The following is a 20,437-nucleotide window of genomic DNA, read 5'->3' as shown; positions in this document are numbered from 1 at the left end:
CCTCTGTGCTTCCCGGACCGGGCCTGCTGGGACGGTCCCAAGCCCCTCGGGTGGAAGTAGGTGACACCTTATGTCCTTTCTAACCGATTTCAATGTCCTTTTGAAAGCATTATCCCATCAGCTGGGAGGGAAAAAAAATCAGTCGTCTTTAAAGCTCTATCTTAAAATCACCTACAAGGAACCAGGTGTGCTAAAGAGAGCTTATTTGAAAAACAACCGGCTCATTGGAAGGGTGGAGAGAGGGGCCTTCCCTGGACAGGGAGCACTGGATCTGGAGCCCAAAGTTCATCTTTCTCCTCCTCTTGCTGGCTGTGTGACCCCACCAGTCATTCTGAAAAGACTTGTGTTTACCCCTTCGTCTGGACCCCTTGGTCGACTGCTTTGGAGGGTGACCGTGGCTTCCCTGGGGACCTCTAGAAAGGACCCTGTGCAGGCCACACAATCTGACTACCCCAGACACCCTCCTGATTTAGGATCAGGCACACAGATGGAAAATCTACTCCATGTCTTATCTTGGTAGACTCTGAGGTCCCCGAGGGCAAGCCTGCTGGTTTACTGACTTTTTGAGCCTCCTACACACGTTAGTTGGTGGAGTTGGCTTGGCTGAATCCTACAAGCAAACAACATGGTTCAGCTACATAAAAAGCTTTTGTGCAGGGAGGGACATTAGAAAGAAAGTGAAGGCTATCCACAGAATGGGAGAAAATATTTGTGAATCAGATATCTGATAAAGATCTAGCATCTAGAATATGTAAAGAACTCGTACAGCTCATTAACAAAAAGATAATCAACCTAATAAAAAGAATGGCAAAGGATTCAAACAGACTCTTCTCCAAAGAAGACATACAAATGGACAGTAGGTGCGTGAAAAGATGTTTCATGTCACCCATTAGTTTGTGGGGACTCCAAATGAGGTGACTTGCCACATGTCATCCACTAGAATGGCTACAGTTTTGTTTTGTTTTTAATGGAAAATTCCAAGTGTTGGCGAGCATGTGGAGAAATCGGAACCACTTACACACTGCTGGCTGGCGTGAAAAACAGTGCAGCCACTGTGGAGAACGGTCTGGAAGTTCCTCAATAAGTTAAAAATGGATTTACCCTATGAGCCAGTAATTCCACTCCTGGATATACACCGAAGAGAAGTGAAAACCCATGTCCACACAGATTTAGACACGGGTGTTCATAGCAGTGTGACCCATAGTAGCCAAAGGACAGAAATAACCCGAATGTCCATCACCTGCCGAATGGGTAAATAAAATGGTCTCTTGCACACGATGGGATATCGTTCGGTCATAAAATCACATGCGACAACGTGGATGAACCTCAAAAATATTATGCTAAGTGAAAGAAGCCAGCGATAGAAGGTCACAAGGTTCTGTTTGTACCCCTTCTGGAAGAGGGCAGTCCATAGACGGGGAAAGTAGATTAGAGGTTGCCAGGGGCTGGAGAGGGGAAGGCGGAGTGACAGCTAATGGGTACAGGGTTCCGGTGGGGGGTGATGGAAGTGTTCTGGAATTAGACCCTGCTGATGGTTGCGCAACGCAAAAACACTTTGACTTTTATCCCTAAACGTTTTTCGAAAATCTCGAATTGGCCTGGCCACGAGAAGCGTGCAGTCTGTGGCCCTGCCTCCCACCAGGCCACCTGCAGGCCACTGGGTGGAGCATTCGGAGCCCCTTGAATGCTCAACCCTCCCTTTCTGAGTGAGGCCTGAGCTTCCCACGGGGTCAGCAGAGGCCACCTGCCTGGAGCCGGACAAAGGACTTGTTTACCTTCCAGGAGAATTGAGCAGTGGGTCGTATCAATCGCAGATCTGCAATTGAGGGGAAGGCCCAGGAACCACCGCACTCACTCACCTCCTTCCCGTAAACTCTAGCCTGTACCCTCTACCACCCAGGGAATCTGGGCACAGGCACGGGAGCCGCCTCCTCCAGGGAGAGAGTCAGAGAGTCGGTGGCCTTGAGCCAAATCACAGGTGGACCTGGAGCTGCCAGTCACTCTGTCACTGCTGAAGTGCTGGGAAGCGCAGGTTCGCTGGGCAAGTGGAGATGGGCAGCAGGTAGACTAATGGCTGGGGCCGGAGTGGAGATACTGGCCCCAGTGGCCCCCGGGACTTCGTCGTCCTGCCGTAATTCCAGGACCATAGAAGGCCGGTTGGGGCCTTGGAGACCCTCCGTATATTACACACAGACACATACATTCATGTTCAGGGCCCAGGTGGGTGTCCTGCTCACATGACCAGAGGGCGGCCACTTTGACTCCCAGCTGCCTCCCCTCCAGCACGCCCGGCTGTGTATTTGCCTTTTTGCACCGCCCCCCAGCCTCCGCCAGCAGGTGCAGCGGAACCCCAGCATGGCGGTCGTGCGCGTCAGGAAGCTGGGCTGGTGGAGACAAACAGAGCCGTCTGTTCACTATGCTCCGCTGTGAGCTGTTGAAGGTTGAAAGTCTAGATATGATTGGGGTGAAAAACGGAAATAAGGATTCTGTGGCTAAAATTAAAAACTTGGAAGTCTGTGCCTGGGCAGCAGGGGGGCGCTGGGGAAGCAGGGGTGAGGGTGCGGGTTGCCCCTTCTTGGCCTCCCCCTCCCCCGGGAGTAAGAGCGCCCTGCAGGCGGGATGTAGGCCCTGGGTCTGTGCTCTCCCCTTGGCAGCCCGTCTTCTCCAGCAGCTTCTCCTCCTCTGCCTCCTCGGGGTCCGGCGTGGCCGCTGGGGACACTTCCGGCGGGACGTGCTTCCAGAAGGACCTCGCGGTCCACCCAGACAGGACTAGAGGTGCGGAAATCCCTGCGGGGCTGGACCGAGATCCACACACAGCTGCTCCGTCTGACTCTCCCTGCCTGGAATGGGGACCTGCCCCCCCACTTCCACGTCGCCCCTGGATTCTCCCCAGCGAACATCTTATGTTGCCTTATTCTCTCTTCCGTGCTGTTTAGGTTGCGAGATGGGAACAGAAAACCCGAAAGCTGAGCAGGGCCTTCCGATCCCCCTACCTGGCCTGCTACTCCCTGGGCGCTGTCATTTTGCTCCTGAACGTTCTGCGCTCCCACTGGTAAGCACCCCCCGGGCTGCCTGGCCGGATCAAGTCTGTGTTCATCGTAGGCATCCGCGGTGTCCGAAGGGGTGGCTGCTGTTGCCAGTATTAGGTGGTCCAGCAAGACGCGGGGAGCCCTGGGTCTGCACCCAGGGAAGTCTGCTCTCCGAGGCTTCATGCCATGGCGAGTCACCCTTCCCTCTCTGGGCCATCAGACTCCTGTTGGCAGGGGAATCCTCGTGGCCCCAGGAGGGGGACTGTGCCTCGTGCTCGGGGTCCAGGCGTGGAGGAGCGGGGTGGACAAGGCCAGGTGGTCCCCAGGCTCAAGTGTGTAGACAAAACTGCTGCGGGAGTGCCCTCCGGGAAGGGCCGGAACAGGAGACAGGTGACGCTTGGGGCCTGGGCCTCACCCAGGCTTGGGCTGGTGCCAGCAAGCTGCTCAGCTCAACTCTGGACTTGACATGTTGTTACCTTCCTGCCGTCCAAGAAAGCGGAGAGAGCAGGCGAACTCCTAGATGATGAAGTGCCGCGCTTGGGCCAGTGGCGCGCACTCGTGCTCAGACGGGAGGCGCAGTGCCCTGCAGGCTCTGTGGCCCAGCCTGGCCTGGCCGTCCCTGAGCCTCGGGTCCTACCTCGGTTCTGTGGGCGGCTCGCTAGCTCGTGGACTGAACATGGCCCACGCGGTGCTTTAGAAAACAGACGAGGCCCAGGAGAGTCCCCATCCCTGACTTGTCACGACGGATGAGGCGCTCTGGTGGCCCCGGCCCCCACCTGGGAGTGGTCATCGGGGAGCCAGGTGGCAGCTGGTCTCCATGTTCCCCTGTGGGCCCTGGGGTGGGCGGGTGAGGGCTGTGCTGGGTGCTCCGTCCCTCGCACGTGGGAAGCGGCCTCTGTCGATGCCAAGGGCAGGGGCGTGCATGTTGCCTGGGCCTTCGCACTCTCACCCCGCGAGAGCCAGGGCCCCGGCCTTCCGTCTCTGTGCCCGGGACATCTTTGCCCCACACCCCTGCGGGCTTGGCCTTCCCGGGAGTGAGGAGAGGGAGTGTGGCCAGGAGGGGCCCCGCCAAGGCCAGCCTCCCCCATGGACATTGCTTCTTGGCCTTTCAGGCGGCCTGCCTGTTGTCTCCTTACAGTGACAGGCCCAGCCGTGTCAGTCGGCTCTGGGTCACCTCCTCTCAGGCCCCTGGCAGGGCCCCTGCCCGGACTCTCTCTCTCTCTCTCGCCTCACCTCTGGCCGGGTCTGGCCTCTCCTCCCACGTTAGCCGTCGGCGTCCGCGGCACCTCCCAGAGCCCCCCTGACCGCACGGTGGGTGCAGAAGCCCCAGGGTGACCCCCCCCACCCCCCGCCCCGCTCCAGCCCAGCTCCCGCAGAGCCCCGAGGCCGTTCGTTGGTACAATGTAAGACCCACGTGACAGTGAGCCCCAGGAGGGTCAGGCTTTGCCTCTCCTGTGAGCCAGTCGATCACCAGGGCCAAATGCAGACACCAGTGAGCACTCGGGCTAAATGCAGAGAGGACGGCGGTGGCTGCCCTGGATGCTGGGGGCGAGAGGGGCTGGCCCACACAGGCCTGTGCCTGTCCTGCCCACCGAGGCCCGCCGGGCCCGCCGTGGCCTCCCAGCCTCAGGGTCCTCAGCTGCTCAGCAGAAAAAGCCCCTCCTGGCAGGGCTGGCACAGGGGGGCTCTCGGCGCCGCCCTCCCGCCCTGGGCCTGGTCTGCCCCCACCCCTGGGACCTCGGTTCCCCGTTTCTTGGTGTCTCCTGGGAGGCTACCTGCACTTCAGCCCCGTACACACTTCCGTCCCTTTTGTGAGCAGGGCACGGGGCGGGGCTCTCTTAGCAGAACTGGGCGGAGGCCATCTCCGAGCAGGGGACCTGGGTCCGTCCCAGTCTTGTCACCGTGTGCAGACTCACGTGTGCGACTCACATGTGCATGCACCGCTCTCGTCTCCTTTTGTTTCTGGACCCTGCCACTCTTGGCCCTGACCAAAGGGCTCCTATGAAGTGGGGAGGCTGCCTCCTTCCCTTGCTCACGCACCCCAGTGATCCTTCGGTGTCCCCAGCCTGGCGGGGCCCGGGCTGGACGGGGGTGGCCTGTGGGGTCAGGCCCCCCCTGCGATCTGGTAGGAAAGAAGGCGCCGCGGGCCTCTCAGAGCCGGGACAGTGAGTTCACGGACCAGGTCGGGTTTTCAGCTTGTAGGGCGCTACTCTGCCCTCCCGAGCGAACCGCCCTCACCGTGCGGCTGAGAGAAACCATCCCCTCGGGCTCCCGCGTGGAGGGGTGCCGAAGCTGAGGGAAGGGACAGGGAGGCACAAGGGTGTGGAGGAAGGGACCCTCCTGGCAGCCAGGCCCTTCGTGGCTGCTCTGGCTAAGAGCCCCACATCCCGGCTTGGCTGCTGGGCACCTTTGGGCCCCCTGTGCTGCGCACTAGCCTTCCAACCCCACCCCGTGGGGTCCCTCCCTCAATGACTCTGAAAACTCAGCTGGCCCGGAGACCCCGCCGGCCTCCTTCCCTCTTCCCCAGCCCCCACCCTGGCCTGCAGCCCAGCCCTGTTAGCTCCCTTCCAGCTCAACGGATTCTTTTCCCTTTGTTTTCTTCCCTAAGGAGCCTGTGCCCACACGGCCTGCAGACACTCTCCCCCTGTGGAGTGAATGAATGAATGAATGAATGAATGAATTCCTTACCCTTTCTGTTCTGTCTCCCAGCTGGGTGTTGAACTCCTCACGGGTTGGCAAACTGTACCCCCAAGGCCCAACGCTGCTAGCCACCTGCCTTTTTATGTCTCATGAGCTACGCTAGAATCTCGTATAAGTGGAATTACACGGTCTTTGTTCTTTTGCGTCTGGCTTATTTCATGTAGCATAATGTTGTCAGGGCTCATCCCTGTTGGAGCGCGTGTCAGAACTTGCTTCATAATGCTAAGTGAAGTAAGCTAGACAGAAGGACTAATCCTGTATGATGCCACTTATATGTGGGATCTAAAAAAAATCCAACTAATAGAAACAGAGAGTAGATTTGTGGTTGCCAGGGCCTGCGGGTGGGGGGGCGGGGGGTGGTGCGGGAAACAGGGAGATGTTGGTCCAAGGGCACAAACTTCCAGTTAGAAGGTGAATAAGTTCTGGGGAAATCTAATGCACAGCTTGGGGATAGTTAATCCTGTCTTGTATACTTGAAAGTTGCTGAGAGAGGAGAGCTTAGAATTTCTCACCACACGCACACACACACACGTTGAGTGTGTGAGGTGATGCACGCTAGCCAACCTTATTGTAATCATTTTATAATATATACGTACATCAAGTCATCACCATGTATGCCTTAAACTCACCCAGAGTTCTACATCAATTATATCTCTATAAAATGGGTAAAAAATAAAAGCACTTTGAATTTTTTTTTGTAAAGCTTGTCCTTCTGTAATTCTGCATGTAACTGGGGAACTGCCGTACTGTTTCCCACAGCCACTGTACCATTTTACCTTTCCACCCAGTGCCCGCAACCTCCTGTTTCTCCACATCCTTGCCAGGGCTTGCTGTTACTATTTTTTTTTTTTGGAGGGTGTGGGGGGTGCAGAGTGAGAAGGAGAGAGAGAATCCCAAGCCGGCTCCACGCTCAGCGCGGAGCTCGATGAGGGGCTCCATCCCACGGCCCTGAGTTCATGACCTGAGCCGAAATCAAGAGTCAGACCCTCAAGCGACTGAGCCACCCAGGCTCATGTTATTATTTTTTGATAATGGCCATCCTCAAGGGTGTGAACTGTTTTGATTTGCGTTCCCCTGAGCACTTTTTTTCATGTGCTTATTGGCCATCTATCTTCCTTTGAGAAATGTCTATTCAAGTCCTTTGCTCATTTTTCATCAGGTTGTTTGTCATCGTTGAGTTGTGCAAATGGTTACGTTTTTAAATGGTTCTGTGAGCCTCTACATGATACCCCGGGTTTTGCCTCTCAGCCTTCAAAGCTGAAAATATTTATTTTCTGGCCTTTGGAGAAATAGTTTGTCAACCCCTGGGCTAGTTGGTGATTGAGGTCCCTTCTAGCTCATCTAGATGCATAATTTTATGATCTTTCATATCGGGTGTCAGCAAACTTTTTCTGTAAGGGCCAGATAGCATTTCTGACTGTGAGGGCCACGTAATCTCTGTTGTGACTCCCAGAGACAGCACGTCAGTGTGTAAAGAAATGCGCGTGCCTGAGTTCCAATGAAACGGAATTTACTAGAACAGTCGGCAGGGCCAGATTTGGCCACAGGCTGTGGTTTGCCGGCCCCTAGGCTCCATGAAAGGAAAGTCGTCCCATGGCTGCCTTTGGATATCCAGGTCCCCCTGGTGGATGCCGTCCGGGACCCTGGGAGGGAGTGTGAGTCAGAGCAGCCTGGGGAAGGGGCAGGTGCCCCGGGCAGCCTCAGCTCTGCTCCCGACGGGCGGTCCTGGAGCAGGTGACTTGGGCTCTCCTGGTCTCCTGCCTGAAATGGAGCAGGGGTCCCTGGTCCTCTCCAGAAGGGGTCGTCCATCCTCAACTGACCAGCTCCTCACCGAGTGTGTGGCCATGCAGGGGATCCCGGGCTGAGCAGACGTGGCCCTGCCTCGGGCGACATTTTATAGCAACCTGGATGGGGCAGTGACGTGGTCACACCTCCATGCTCCCCTGGGGGACCAGTAGCAAGTGGGTAAAAGAGGGGCCCCTCTGCCTGGATTAGGCACTTCTCCTGCACAGGATGCCGGCAAGAGGCAAAACGCCAGAGGGCCCCGGGTCCCTGGTTCCCTGACAGGGGAGCTCCCTGGTTCACTCTTGTATCCGGGGCCTGGGGAGAGCTGGGAAGGAGACCCGCATGCCCAGCTTCTTATAGGTGATAGCTCCTCAGCTCTTCCTCCTCCCCGGCTTGCCGCTCTTGGGGTTGGCCTGGCCCGGTGTCTGCCTTCCGGCCCATGACTTTTCTCCTGGTGGGACCAGCCACCCCAGGAAGTTTCTGGGACAAGAGGGAAGATGCTCACAGGCAGGACTGCTTTCTCTGCTCACCTTTCGGATCAGCAGGCACTCCCCCCGCCTTCTCCCACTTGTCCATCCCTCTGCCGCAGGGAGTGATGGCGGGTGGGTGGGGCTTCTAGAAGGGCTTGTGAGAATCCCGGCAAGACCAATCAATTTTGCCAGACTAACTGGCAAGACCTACTGCCTGTAGCCTTCTGCCCCCTCCCCCCGCCTCATATTTTCCCCGGTCCTTTCTCATACATGCCTTCATTTGATTCCTAGAGGTGTGTTTTCTTTTTCTTTTGTGGTAAAATATACATAACAGGAAATTCACCATTTAGCCATTTCTCTGAAATGGGTCAGTGACATTTAGAACGCTTGTAAGCAGCCCCTTGTGTCTAATTCCAGAACTTTTCTACCCCAGAGGAAAACCCTGTATCCATTAAGCACATGCTGCCCCCGCCCCCGCCCCCGTCCCCGGGCATTGGAAAATCCGAATTTGCTTTCTGTCCCTCTGGATTTGCCTGGTCTGGACATTTCCAGTGTGTCTGTTCTCTCTCTCTGTAAGCCACAACCTCCATGGCGGTGGGGGGGGCAGCAGTTGGGGTGGTGGGCGGAGAACGCACACATGCCCGTGCAGACAACTGAATGGAGCGCAGATCACGTGCCTGTTCAAGCCCTGGGCAGGGGTGTCAGGAGAGCGCTGGGCAGCAGGTCTGCCAGGCATGAAGCCAGGGGCCCACGGTCGCGGCCGGTACAAAGGGGCAGGGGCAGGGCCAGGCATCCGTGTCAGCTGGTCTGCACCAGCCAGGCAACCAGAGGTGGTCTGGGGGCTGCCGACAGGATGCGTAGCCTCCTTTTCTAGAGGCCATCAGCACACACCTGTTTGCTTTGGCTGTGGAGCATGGACAGGGAGGTATGAGGGGTCCCAGGCGGGGGGGGACATCTGTTGAAGCCCCCTCCCTGATTGCTGCATCCGCTGCAAAGCCAGTCTCCTGGGGTGGGGGTGGGGGAGCCTGGTGGCCTGGAGCCAGCAACGGCACAGCATGGACAGCCAGGCAGAGCCCCGGCCCCCCCCATCTTTCCGTGGGGGGAAGATCGGCCTCAGGACCCATGTACGGAGATGCACAGGGCCCTGGGGAGCCTCTGCTGTATTGGTCAGTGACTCAGTGGAGCTGTGTTCCAGCGCACTGCAGCAGTGCCCGGGGTCGTGTGGAAACGGGGGGCATGCAGGTATGGGGGCGGGCACACAGGGGCAGGTAGCCTCCGCGCACAGGCTGGGGTACACCTTCAGCAGAAACGGGGCTGTGGCCGCAGCAAGGGGGGCAAATCTTCTGCCCCTCTGGGTACTAGTTGCCTGGGCGCAGGCGCCCTCCATGCGTGGACCCGCCACATGGCTGGGGCATCCGCACATGTGGCTCTCTGTCCCGGTGGCATCTGTGTGCCAGTCATTGCTGTATCCAGGGCCCCGCGGGGACTGTCACAGGATGAGGTCAGGACAGGCCTTGATGGCCCAGTGGCCGCACCAAGGAGCCAGCAAACCAGGCGGATCACTGCCGAGGAGGGCTGTCGGAAGGGGCGGTGAGAGCCCGGCCCGAAAACAGGGTGGGGGTGGGCTCCCCCAGGCTCGAGGAATGTGGGAGGCCTCTGATCCTCGTTTGCTGTAGGCCCTTCGCTCCTAGTGTCTGCAGCGCTCCGAGGCATGTGGCTCAGCGTGGGGCTCGGCTTCCAGGCCAGCAGGAGAAAGGCTCTCTGACTTCTCTCTGACCTCCAGACCCTCTTTGAAAGGTTCCTCCAGTCCATCCCCACCTGGCCACCGTAAATCTCCTTTTCAATGAGCTGTAATTACATCTGGAAATGCCCTCACCTGTGTTTGCAGGGCAGCCCACACCCAGGGGGAGGGATTCTGCGGACCTGGGCTCTGGAGCCCCACGGAGGGCTGCCTGCCCCATGGTGGGAGAGAGTTCCAGGCGGAGGGAGCAGGAAGCACGGGTGGGGTCAGCCTTAACTCTGCAGGTCCTGCGGGCATCGGGGCTTTGCCTTGGGGAAGGGACGGACCCTCTCTCGGGCTGTGATGGGTTTTGGAAACACTTCGAAAAGGTGATGCGTTCATTCAGTGTACAGCATCCTAACCCTAAATTCTCATTAGGTGACGATTTTGTAGGGGGTTACATAGGTGAATATTTTTGTTTTCCGTTTTAGGACATATAGGTCTATTTTAATGTGGATTAGGAAAAAATAAGTCAGCCCACTGGAGGCCCCATAGTTTTGCCTCGTTGGGTTGAACCATGAGGCATGAGCTAACCTAAGCCTGAGAGGTAGAATCAAGTGAGTTGCTGCTCAGGTTCGCCTGGACAACCTGGTAAGGACGCCCTTGAAGGACTGAGGTTTGTCAGTGCCGGTCCGTTGCAGACAGACACGGGAACAGGCCTGTCGTGGGGCTGTGGGCGCCACGCGTGGCCGAGCCGGGTGCCTGGCGTGTGGCTGTAACATCCTCCCCTTCCCTTCACCCTGGGTTCCCGGATTTCAGGGGAGCAGAGCGCAGACAGCCTCAAGTCACACTGGTGACCGAAAGCTCAATCCCAGTTTTAAAAATAGAACTTGAGACAAATGGATGAGTCTCTCCACGCCCACCCCCAGTGCGGAATATTTCCAAAGGAAATTGCCTCCTATTACTTCATTCTATTACAGAGAGCGTGTCTCATAGAGCCACTCATCCCTCCATTAATTTTCCGTGGGGAATGGACTGTGCCTTCCTGGCTTTAATGGAGGAGCTAGAACACCACAGATCACCTGATTGGGGCCGGGCCCTGCCATTCCAGGAACCCTGACGCCTGTGGGGCCAGACGGTGCACAGGGCGTTGGAACAGAACCCCCGGGAAGGGCATGGCCTGCCTTCTCTGCTGACCCCAGACAGCAGCCCCATCGGGCTTTGTGGCCAGTGGGAAAGTGCTTCCCCTCGGCCCCTCCCTTCCTCTCCTCCCATTGGCGAAGGAATAGAAAAGGAGCCACAGGTGGATGGAGGCCTGGGTCGAGTCTGGGGCCGTCCCCCACACTTCAGGGCTTTCTCCTCGCCATCAGTGGCCCTAGATCTGCCTTTTCTTAGGATTCTCCATCTGCTTCCAACCAGATGGCTTTCACTGCAAGGCTGTTCCCCAGGGAAGCTACTTCCGGCACGCCAGAGGTCAGAGCGAGACCTTTCCCATTTTCATCTGCCGCCATGCCGTGTGCACTCAGGGTCAGGCGACTTGAGTGCTTCTTGGATGATGCGAGAGAATCCTGGCAGAGGAGCGTGCCACTCAGGCCGGCTTCTCTGGGACCCTGGATCTGGTCCCATCGGGGCTGTGGCTGGGCTCGGCGCCCCAGCCCTGGGCGCTGGACGCTCTCCCGCTCTGCGCCCCCGCAGCAGTGACTTCCCACTCAGCGTGCACGCGCGTGTGCACACACGCACACACGCACACACGTTTGGGGGCCAAACGACCCCAGGGCGAGGGCTCTGCTGCAGGCTACTTGCGCCCCGGGCTCCTGTGCTGCGCTCTGTCCCCAGCCTCTGCCGGGGCTGTTCCTCTTTCTGGAATGCTCTCCCTGCGCAGCCCCTTCTCCTGGGGAATGTCTTCATCAGATCGCAGCTTAAGCCTGGCCGTGGCCTTCTGGGCCCCCTGTCCCGTGTGGTCATCGTGTGGCCCGTGGTGTCACCCTGCCTGCACACCTCTGTCCTTCCCGCTGTGCGCAAGCCCCACAAGCAGAGCCGGACGTGTTTCGTGCTTACCGGAGTGGGCACAGCCATTGGCCATGGCTCTGCACAGGGCCACGTGGGGTTACTGTCACTGTCACACAGAGGCAGAAACCAAGGCTCCGGGCACCCATGTCTGTCTGAACATTGATGCTGCTCTTCTGCCAGGAGCCCTTTCAGTGGGCCGCCATGAGGGGCCCCCCAGAGCACTCGAGGCAGATGGGTATGCTGTGCTGGCCAGAGGCTGCCCACCGTGCCTCATTTCCCTAGATTTGGGGGCCAGGGGTCAGCCCAGGCAGGGAGGAACAGGTGCCAGGGCTATGTTGAGGGAGGTAGAGCCCAAGAGCCAGGCAGGGGGCGGGTACCCCAGTGCACAAGAGCACAGAGGCCTGAGCATCACCTCCACCCACCCCCCCATACGCATTCTTTCTCTGCTGGGTGGTCCCTCGTGCCGCGGTTGCCAAGGAGCCAGGGGCCCGCAGGTGAGCCCCGCTCTGGGTGGGGCAGCCGGCCTTGCCAGGGCCTGCACCCTACTACAGACAGTAGAGGTGGGGAGGGTGCCCCGGCCGAGTGCTGAAGCTGCCTGCTCTGGGGCCTGAGCTGCTGGGTCAGCACGGTTGAAGGTGTGCCTGGGTCACAGGGCTGCCCCATGCGTGAGGGCCGGTGGTTAACCAGAAAGTCAGGTGAGGGCATAGAGGGGTGGGGCATGGGTGTGCGTGTGGGCAGGTACAACGGCAGGGTGTGCATGACCCTGAGCCCATCCCAGCAGCTCAGCCTGGATCTGCAGGGTGGCCCTGAGCCCGGGCCGCAGGAAAGCTGAAGGAGGTCAGTGGTGGGCGGAGAGCTGGGGGTGTGGGCAGCATGACCGGTGGCTGGGTGTACCTTGACATATGTGCCGCTCCTGGACAGGTCACCATGCTGGCCTCTGCCCACAGGCCGAGGGTAAGGCAGTGGACGGGGGGGGGGGGCTGCTTTTCCTGCAGTTGATGAATATGTACTATAACCCATCCTGACTGGTGTGTGCCAGATACCCGGGAGATACCTGAGGAAAGGAGAAGCAGCCTCTGTTCTCCTAGAGCTAAAAGTAGTTGGAGAAGAACATTCTGGGGAGGTGGTTTTTAGCTTAACATTAGGATAGCTTTACAACAATTTGAATTTGCCAGTGGAATGAATGAGTGAGGATGGTGAATTTGTTCTGCTTGAAAGAGCCTTGCAAATAGAGGTACTTTGTGATGGATGGATGGATACATGGGTGGATGGACGGATGGAAGGACGGATGGAGGGTAGACTCATGGATGGGTAGGTGGATGGATAGAGGCTAGACAGACAGATGGCTGAGTGGGTGGGTAGGTAGACAGTGAGCTGCCCTGCTAAGACGTACCTGGTACAGAGTGAGTGCAAGCACTTGTCCTGTACGAGACAGCAGAGCTCCATGTCTCTTCTGAGTGTTACAATCGTGGGGAAATGGGAAGTGTAGGTTAGTGGTACACACATGCACTTGCTCCCACACACATCCTTTCCTTTGAGCGTGTCCCTCCCAGCAGTACCAGCTCTCCACTAGCGAGGCAGAGCCCGAACATGCTCCTGTGCGTTACCACGAGCCCAGCCACTCTGCCCCGCCAGCAGCATGCCTTCCCGTCTTCAGTAGCCACCCGGAGAACCTGAACCTCCAAACCCACGAGCATGCTCACCCTGCTTTTGTCACTTGCTGGTTGACAAGGCCTTCGATGGCTAGGCCCCAAAAGGAGCTTGCTGGGGCCATTTGGGAGGTTGGGGAAGACATAGGGAGCCTCTGTGGGGCCACCTAGGATGTGGCCAGCCCAGCGCAGGGACTATGGAGGCCGTGGAAGGGGCGAGCATGCCCCAGGCTTCCGGGGGGCACTGCATCCGCCGGGGGCCTGGAATGCCACCAGCACGTGCAGCATATGCCAAGTGCAGGGGCACACGGGCGCAGCCAGGGGCACGCATCTGTTCCTTTTGGAGCCACATTTTCCTGTGAAGTCTCGGTTGCTAACTGGACAGGAATCAGAGTTTGCAAACTGGTCGCCCCTGGGCTGGATCTGGCTCACGGCCACGCGGAGTCTAACGTGGTTGTCCTTCTTGCCTATTTGTAATCATTAGGGGATTTTAAATACAAGTCCTGATGTCTGGCTTCTCGAAAACCAAAAACGTTAGCAGGGCCCAGGCCCCTCTCGCGGTCACTTCCCTGGTGGCAGTGGGGGGGGCTGGCACTGCAGGGCAGCCCCCCTTGGGCAGGACCGTGCCCTCCAGGTCCCCTGCAGCCCACCGGCAGCCGACTTTGCTCGTTGGCATCACCTGCCTGGCTCCAGCAGACACTGAGTTTGAGACCCCTGGACGGGCTGTTCTGGGGTCCCCCGGGGGACAGAGGGTGGGAAGGGGGAGGGTAGGGCAGCCCCTGTCCATGGCAATGATCGTCTGACCTCCCGCCCGCCCGCCCCCCCCCCCCCAGCTTCACACAGGCCATGCTGAGCCAGCCCAAGATGGAGAGCCTGGATAACCCCACGGCCTACCGCATGGGCCTCGCGCTCCTGGGAGTGGGCAGCACGTTTGTGCTCTCCAGCTTCTTTGCACTGGGCTTCACCGGGACCTTCCTAGGTAAGACCTCAAGGGCTGGGGGCCATGAGCAGATGCACTCTGGGTCCAGGCGGAAGCAGGCGCTGCCTGCCTGCCGTGCCATCTGCGACATCTTCGTGGGGAGCACTGGGGGACCCGGCTGGCTCGTTGCTCTGCCCCTAAGTCTGAGGCTCTGGGCACTTTCGTCCTCCAGGCCTCTGCCTGTCCGTGGTTAGCCTGGGAAGCCTGGGAGGTCCTAACTGTGTCTCATCCAGCTGGTTGGCTGCCGGGCCAGGTGGGATTGCCGTTTGCTGCCCTTGGGCCACAAGCCGGGGCTGGTGCGGGGCTGGTGCGGGGCTGGTGCGGGGCTGGTGCGGGTCTGGATCGGGTGGGGGCGTGGGGGGACGATGCTGTCCCTGCTCTGCGTTCCCCACTGCCTATGGCTCAGGGGCTTTTGGGCGCAGGTCCTCATGACATCAGCAACTTCTAGCAACTAGGAAGCCCAAGAAGGAGCGCAGCTGGGGGAGGCTACAAGAGCAAGGCAGTCTTGGGGACAGGGACAGAACGGAGGAGGCAGCCCACAGAAGGAGCCCAGCAGGCAGGTTATGTGGGAGGTGCCCACGTCTCTGATGGGCTGGATCAGGGGCTCCCGCTCTCAGCCCCCAGCCAGCTTCGCAGACCTGGCCTCAGTTTCCTCCAGCGCCCAGGGCAGTCTCTGGGGCCCTCCCCGTCTGCCTGGGGGCCTCTCTGTCCACAGTCGCTTGGGGCCTGGGGTACTGCAGGCTGCAGAGGGGAGCCGGGAGCTCAGAAGGCGCTGTGTTCACAGGCAGAGGACACGCGTGGGAGCAGCGCATGCAGGGGGGCCTGAGCTGCGCCCGTCACCCACCTGCAGCAGCGGGGCCCCCAGGCGGCTTATGCCTCGTGCTCAGGCCGGAGCTTTAGGATGCCCAAGGCTCAGAGAGGGGCAGCGGGCGGGAAGGTGGGAAGAGACGTTGGGAGCTCCTGGGTCTGCCAGGTGGGAGCAGGGCACTGAGGTGGGCCCGGGAGCAAAGAGCAAGCTCCAGGGCAGGATGGTGGGCAGGTGGGCCGGTCCGGCCAGGGCTGGAGGTCCGGTGGGGGCCACATCACACATGTCCCTGAAGAACATGCAGGGGCCTGAGGCCTCACTCCTGGGGAGGTGCGGGCCATAGGAGGGCTTGGAAAGATGTCCCAGCAACGAGGAGGTTGCACTAGTGGGGTCGTGAGGGAGGGGCGGGGATGAGGGCGGATCAGGTGTCTGTCGCGCAGAGCCGGGGGCCCAGGGACACAGAGGGAGGAGGGGCACTCTCCTGTCCTCCTTGGGTCCTCTGAAGACCAGGGTGAGTAGCCCAGCAGCCCTCAGGCGCGGCATAGATGTGGGCAGAGAACTGGGAAGGGGCCGCTGTGGGAGGTCAGGGCCATGGCGGGGAGCCAGTCAGGGTGGGCAGCTGGTGGGAAGAAACCAGAAAAATCCCAGGCACCACAGCCTAGCACCCCGCAGGAGAAGTGGCTGACAAAGGCCGCGGGGCTCTGGATGTAGGGCACGGCGGCCGCGCCCCTCCTGTGAGTCAGCCCCAAAGTGGGTTTCTGTGCCATCCGCCTCCAGGCCCACAGCCCCTTTCCTGCCTCCCGGGAAGAAAGCCTTCCGCAGCACCCCCGGCGGCTCCTGTACCCCCCGCACCCTTTGTCCCCAGACAACGGACTCCTCCCGCCCATGGCTGCCCTACTTCTGCCTCGGATGAAGCTCTGAGGCATTTCTGGGGAGAGGAGGCCGGGAGGATGCACCGGTGCCCTTCAGTGAGCAGCATGGAGCCCGTGGCCATGCGGGCCGCCTGGGGGCCCGTGCCACATTTCAGAGGGCTGGATGACGGGCCTGTCTGAGGTCGGCCGTCTCAACAGTCACACTCTCCACTGTGACCAGCTGCTCGGGGCTGGTCGCGGGGCCGGGGCTGTAATCCCAGGGCTGACCTCTTGGGTGGTGGGCGGTCCAGGGTGGAGGAGCAGAACAGGCGCCCTCGTTTCCCCCCAGGGGTTGGCAGGGGGAGGTGCTCACCCAGGCCACATGTTGGGTGAGAAGGAAGGATCTGGGGGCAGAAATAGTGGGGAGCAGATAGGCCTGCTTTCTTTCTTTTTTTTTTTAAGATTTTATTTATTTGACAGAGAGAGACACAGCGAGAGAGGGAACACAAGCAGGGGGAGTGGGAGAGGGAGAAGCAGGCTTCCCGCGGAGCAGGGAGCCCGATGTGGGGCTCGATCCCAGGACGCTGGGATCATGACCTGAGCCAAAGGCAGATGCTTAACGACTGAGCCACGCAGGCGCGCCAACAGGCCTGCTTCCAATAGTGGAAGGGTCTCTTTCAGGAGGTGACGTGAGCTAAGGGAGAAACGCCAAAGGAGGAAAGCTGCTGGCTGGAGGGAAAGCAGGGACAAACGTCCTGAGCAGAGGGAACAGCACTTGCAAAGGCAGAGGAGAGGAGCAGATGGTGGGTGGGAAGGCCCTCTGAGGCGTCTGCATGCCTATGGCTTGAGTGGGCCCAGCGCCTGGCGTGTCCCTTGACGTGGTAAAACCAGCTCCGTGGCCGGCCTGGAGCCTCCTGGACGGCAGATCTCGTGGTTCTCCCCCGGCCCCCACCCACTGGGGGGCCTCCCTTAGGAACCGTTTGGCCAGGCTGTGAGCCTCCGGTCCTCTCTCTCCTCGTCCACAGGCGATTACTTCGGGATCCTCAAGGAGGCAAGGGTGACCACATTCCCATTCAACGTCCTGGACAACCCCATGTACTGGGGCAGCACGGCCAATTACCTGGGCTGGGCCGTCATGTGAGTATTGGGCCTGTCCCTTGGGCTGCCGCCTGGGGAGGCGAGGGCAGCCTTCTGTCATCTGCGGGGCCGAGGCGTTCCTGGGGACTTTGTTCTCTGGGGAGACAAGGCACATCCTAGAACAGGGTGTTAGCGAACTTCCTCTTGAAGGGCCGGAGAGGCGAGGCTCACAGGCTGCAGGCGGAGGTCTGCAGCTCCCGAGCAGCCGTGAGACAGTGGGTAAAGGAGAGGCTGTGGCCAGAGCTGGCACCGCATCATTCATGGACGCAGAAATTTGAATTTCATATACTTTGCATGTGTCATGTCATACTCTATTCTTTTTTTTTTTTTTTTAAACCACTTAAAAATATAAAAACCATTCTTGGCCTACAGACCGTAAGCTGCCAGTCATATACTAGAACGCGAGGGCTGGTAGGCCCCCAGCGCCTCTAGGGCTCACACTGTCCAGAGACCTCGGGCGAGGAGCCGGCCTCGGGAACGCTGTGGGCTCTGGGGTTCAAGCCATGCGCCCCTCCAGAGCACTTCCTGTTTGTCCATTTTGCATGTTAGGGCTCCTTCCATCGGAAGTTTTTCTGTAGGAAGTGTTCTGCTTTTATTGAATACTTGAAACCACGTGCCTAGGGTGTTACAGGTGCTCCCAGACTCCAGGAAGGTTATAGGACATAAAGGAATGAATCTCTAATGGTGGAATGTCAGGAACGAGCTGTTTCCTGGAAACCCCCCCCTTTCGAGGCAGCCCAGATCGGACCACTGGGCTTTGAGAGCAAGGAGCTAGAGGGGGATCTGTGGGTCTGGCCGGGCCCTCTCCCCCACCCCAGTCCCACTTGCAGACCAGACAGTCCCCTCGCCTGGACTTGGGCAGTGGGATCCCAGGAGGAAGGTTCCATGCCCCTAGATTGACCCACTCCACAGAGCATCTCCCAGGGCCCACCCTGCAGCTTCTGGATTCTTCCTGCTGAACTCCTTTCCCCACCCCTGCCAGCACACCCATTGTTCTCTCTCATTCCCACCCCCATTTGGTCTTCCCAAACCCAACTGGAGTGTCCCCTCCTCCAGGAAGCCCTCCCTGACCCTTGGCTCCCCATCCCCCATACACAGGTGCCTCCTCTGTGCTCAGAGTGAGATGTCACCTCCGCCTCGGAGCTGTCAGGCCATGGCTTGCAGGAACATGAGACCCTAGGGAGGCCTGGGCTCCCAGAGGCCCCCTCAGGAGGCCATCAGCCACATGGTGATGAGAGAGGGCCTCCTCTGTGGCTCAGGACGCGGCCCGGCGCTGAGAGCTTATTAGAGATGGGCCGTTACCTGGGCTGCAAGACGCTGTCTTCCACCAGGGGCCCCGCGGATGGGGCTTCCCGGAGCAACCGGGTGTGCTGGAGCCCTGGCGGGCCTGGGCAGCAGGATTCCTGGGGGCACGGGGCACCGGGGCCTCCTGCTCCATCCAGGTCTCACCTTCCCAGCTCCCCAGCCCCAGTGGGACACCCCGTCCCCCAGGGTGCGCAGCCGGTTCCCTAGGACCAGCCCTGACGCCACCTCGGGCTCAGGGCCAGGCATGTGGGTCTCCCCATCCGCAGGAGATGATCCTTTCCACACCGGGTTGTTAGCGTGTCAAGGGCAGGAGTGGGATAGCCCTTGGAAGGGGCGGAGGTTTCATGTGCATGGAATGGAGAGGGGGTGCCAGCTTGCCTCCCGGGCCAGGGCCCGGTGTGGGGGCGTCCCAGCGGTCAGTCTTAGCGACACTGTGGCTACAGAGCCCTGGCCCCATCCTCCTGAGCTGGCTGCCGGCAGATGTGGTGGTCCAGCCTGCTGCCTGCCTCCTCCCCAGCTCCTGGGGTGCCTGACTCGTGAGTGGGGACGCTCTGCTCACTCTAGAAAACCAAACCAGGGTCAGTGAGGAAAGCTCCAGGAGGGCAGATTTTACTTCAGCCCCAGAAGGGTCTCTGCTGGGTGTTGGCGTCTCCGCCTGGCCGTGGCGAGGGGCAGACAGCCCGCGCTGCCCCCAGAGGATGATTCGAACAGAGTCCACAGAATGGGGGAGGGGCCTTCGCTCTCCCTGCTGGGGTGCGCAAACGAAGGGACAGTGTGAGGTCCTGGGTGAAGGAGCGTGGACAGGGCAGAGGGTCCCCTCACGGTGCACACATGTCCTGGGGCCCCCAGCCTGAGGCTCCTGGATGCTGTGTGTCCCCCGTCTCTCCTCCCGGCCATCTAGATGCTGCAGCCCAGCCCCTGTGGAGCCTCGGGGATCCGAGGGGACTAAAAAACGTGGGACCAGCTGGACAGCAGGTGCCCCCAGGCTCTTCCAGCAGGTAGCCCACGAAGGGCCCACTGGACACTCCACATGCCTCTGGGGGCACTGGACCCATTTCGAGAAAACAGCCTGAGGACACTGTAGGTGGAGGGCAGGTCCCCTGGAACATCCTCCTTGTGCAGAAAAAGATCCGCTTGGCCACTCGGGCGATTCTGAGAGGCCATTCTTTCCTTCCTGATTCATCCCCGCTGTGTCCTGAGCTGGGGGGCCGGGCACATGGGAAAGGGAGTGTGGGCCCCCCTTTGAGGACTGAGCCAGCCCGGAGAGGTGGTCAGCGAGCAGCCAGCAGGTCAGGACCCGGACGGCGGGGGCCCTGGTCTGAGAGAGAAGGCTGGGCTCGGGACCTGAGAGCATCTTCCCCACAGGCACGCCAGCCCCACCGGCCTGCTGCTGACCGCGGTTGTGGCCCTCGTCTACATGGTCGCCATCCTGTACGAGGAGTGAGTAGACACCTGTCACACCCGAGGAGCGTGCCCGCCGAGCTGGGCCGGGCTGCCCGTCACCACCCGAGCGGCCCACGGGAAGCTTCGAGCCGGCCCACTGGGCCCTGGGGGGCCAGGCAGCTGGTGCTGAGGGAGCCCGGGCCTCCTGCCCCCACTGCGGACACCCCCTCCGTCCATGCTCCGGCAGCGGAGCAGGCCTGGGGTGGTGGCATCACCCCCGAGACCTGCTGACTGGAGCCTCTCTCCCTGTCCGCAGGCCCTTCACCACACAGATCTACCAGCAGCAAGCCTCCCCGTCCCACAAGAGGAGCTGACCGGGCCTTTGGCCATGTCGCGGAGCGTCTGCCACCTCCGGCCTGCCCCGAGTGCCAAGCCCTACAGCGGGGAGACGGGCCCCAGCCGCCGCTCGGTGTTGGTGCCCGGCGAGGGCCACTCCAGTGCCTTGGAAACCTCTGCCTTGGGGGCCCTGGACATGCTGTCGTCTGGCCACTGAGCCCCCCTGCCCTGCAGCCCCCAGTACATCCTAACTCACCAATAAAGGCACCCTGACGCCA

General features: G+C 60.0%; 1 protein-coding gene across 9 annotated transcripts in view; it reads left to right on the top strand.

Moving 5' to 3' along the window:
• PEMT (phosphatidylethanolamine N-methyltransferase) overlaps positions 1–20,437 on the top strand; it is an 86,887-nt gene extending 66,450 nt beyond the window's left edge. For 7 of the 9 annotated variants that reach the window (XM_028089486.1, XM_028089487.1, XM_028089489.1 and 4 more), the window contains 6 exons: positions 2,937–3,052; positions 14,197–14,342; positions 17,024–17,135; positions 19,342–19,438; positions 19,806–19,880; positions 20,140–20,437. In XM_028089486.1, the coding sequence (XP_027945287.1) occupies positions 2,937–3,052; positions 14,197–14,342; positions 17,024–17,135; positions 19,342–19,438; positions 19,806–19,880; positions 20,140–20,376 (783 nt within the window). In that variant the 3' untranslated portion in view covers positions 20,377–20,437. The remainder of the gene's footprint in view (positions 1–2,936; positions 3,053–14,196; positions 14,343–17,023; positions 17,136–19,341; positions 19,439–19,805; positions 19,881–20,139) is intronic. The other 2 variants (XM_028089494.2, XM_028089495.2) reach the window with 1 other exon arrangement.

The sequence above is a fragment of the Eumetopias jubatus genome, unplaced genomic scaffold, assembly GCF_037043125.1.
Source record: "Eumetopias jubatus isolate StellerSeaLion01/CBP00866 unplaced genomic scaffold, mEumJub1_p1.0 scaffold_10, whole genome shotgun sequence".
Classification (NCBI taxonomy): Eukaryota; Metazoa; Chordata; class Mammalia; order Carnivora; family Otariidae; genus Eumetopias; species Eumetopias jubatus.
The sequence above is the reverse complement of the archived record's forward strand: the minus strand, read 5'-3'. Positions and strand labels throughout refer to the sequence as shown.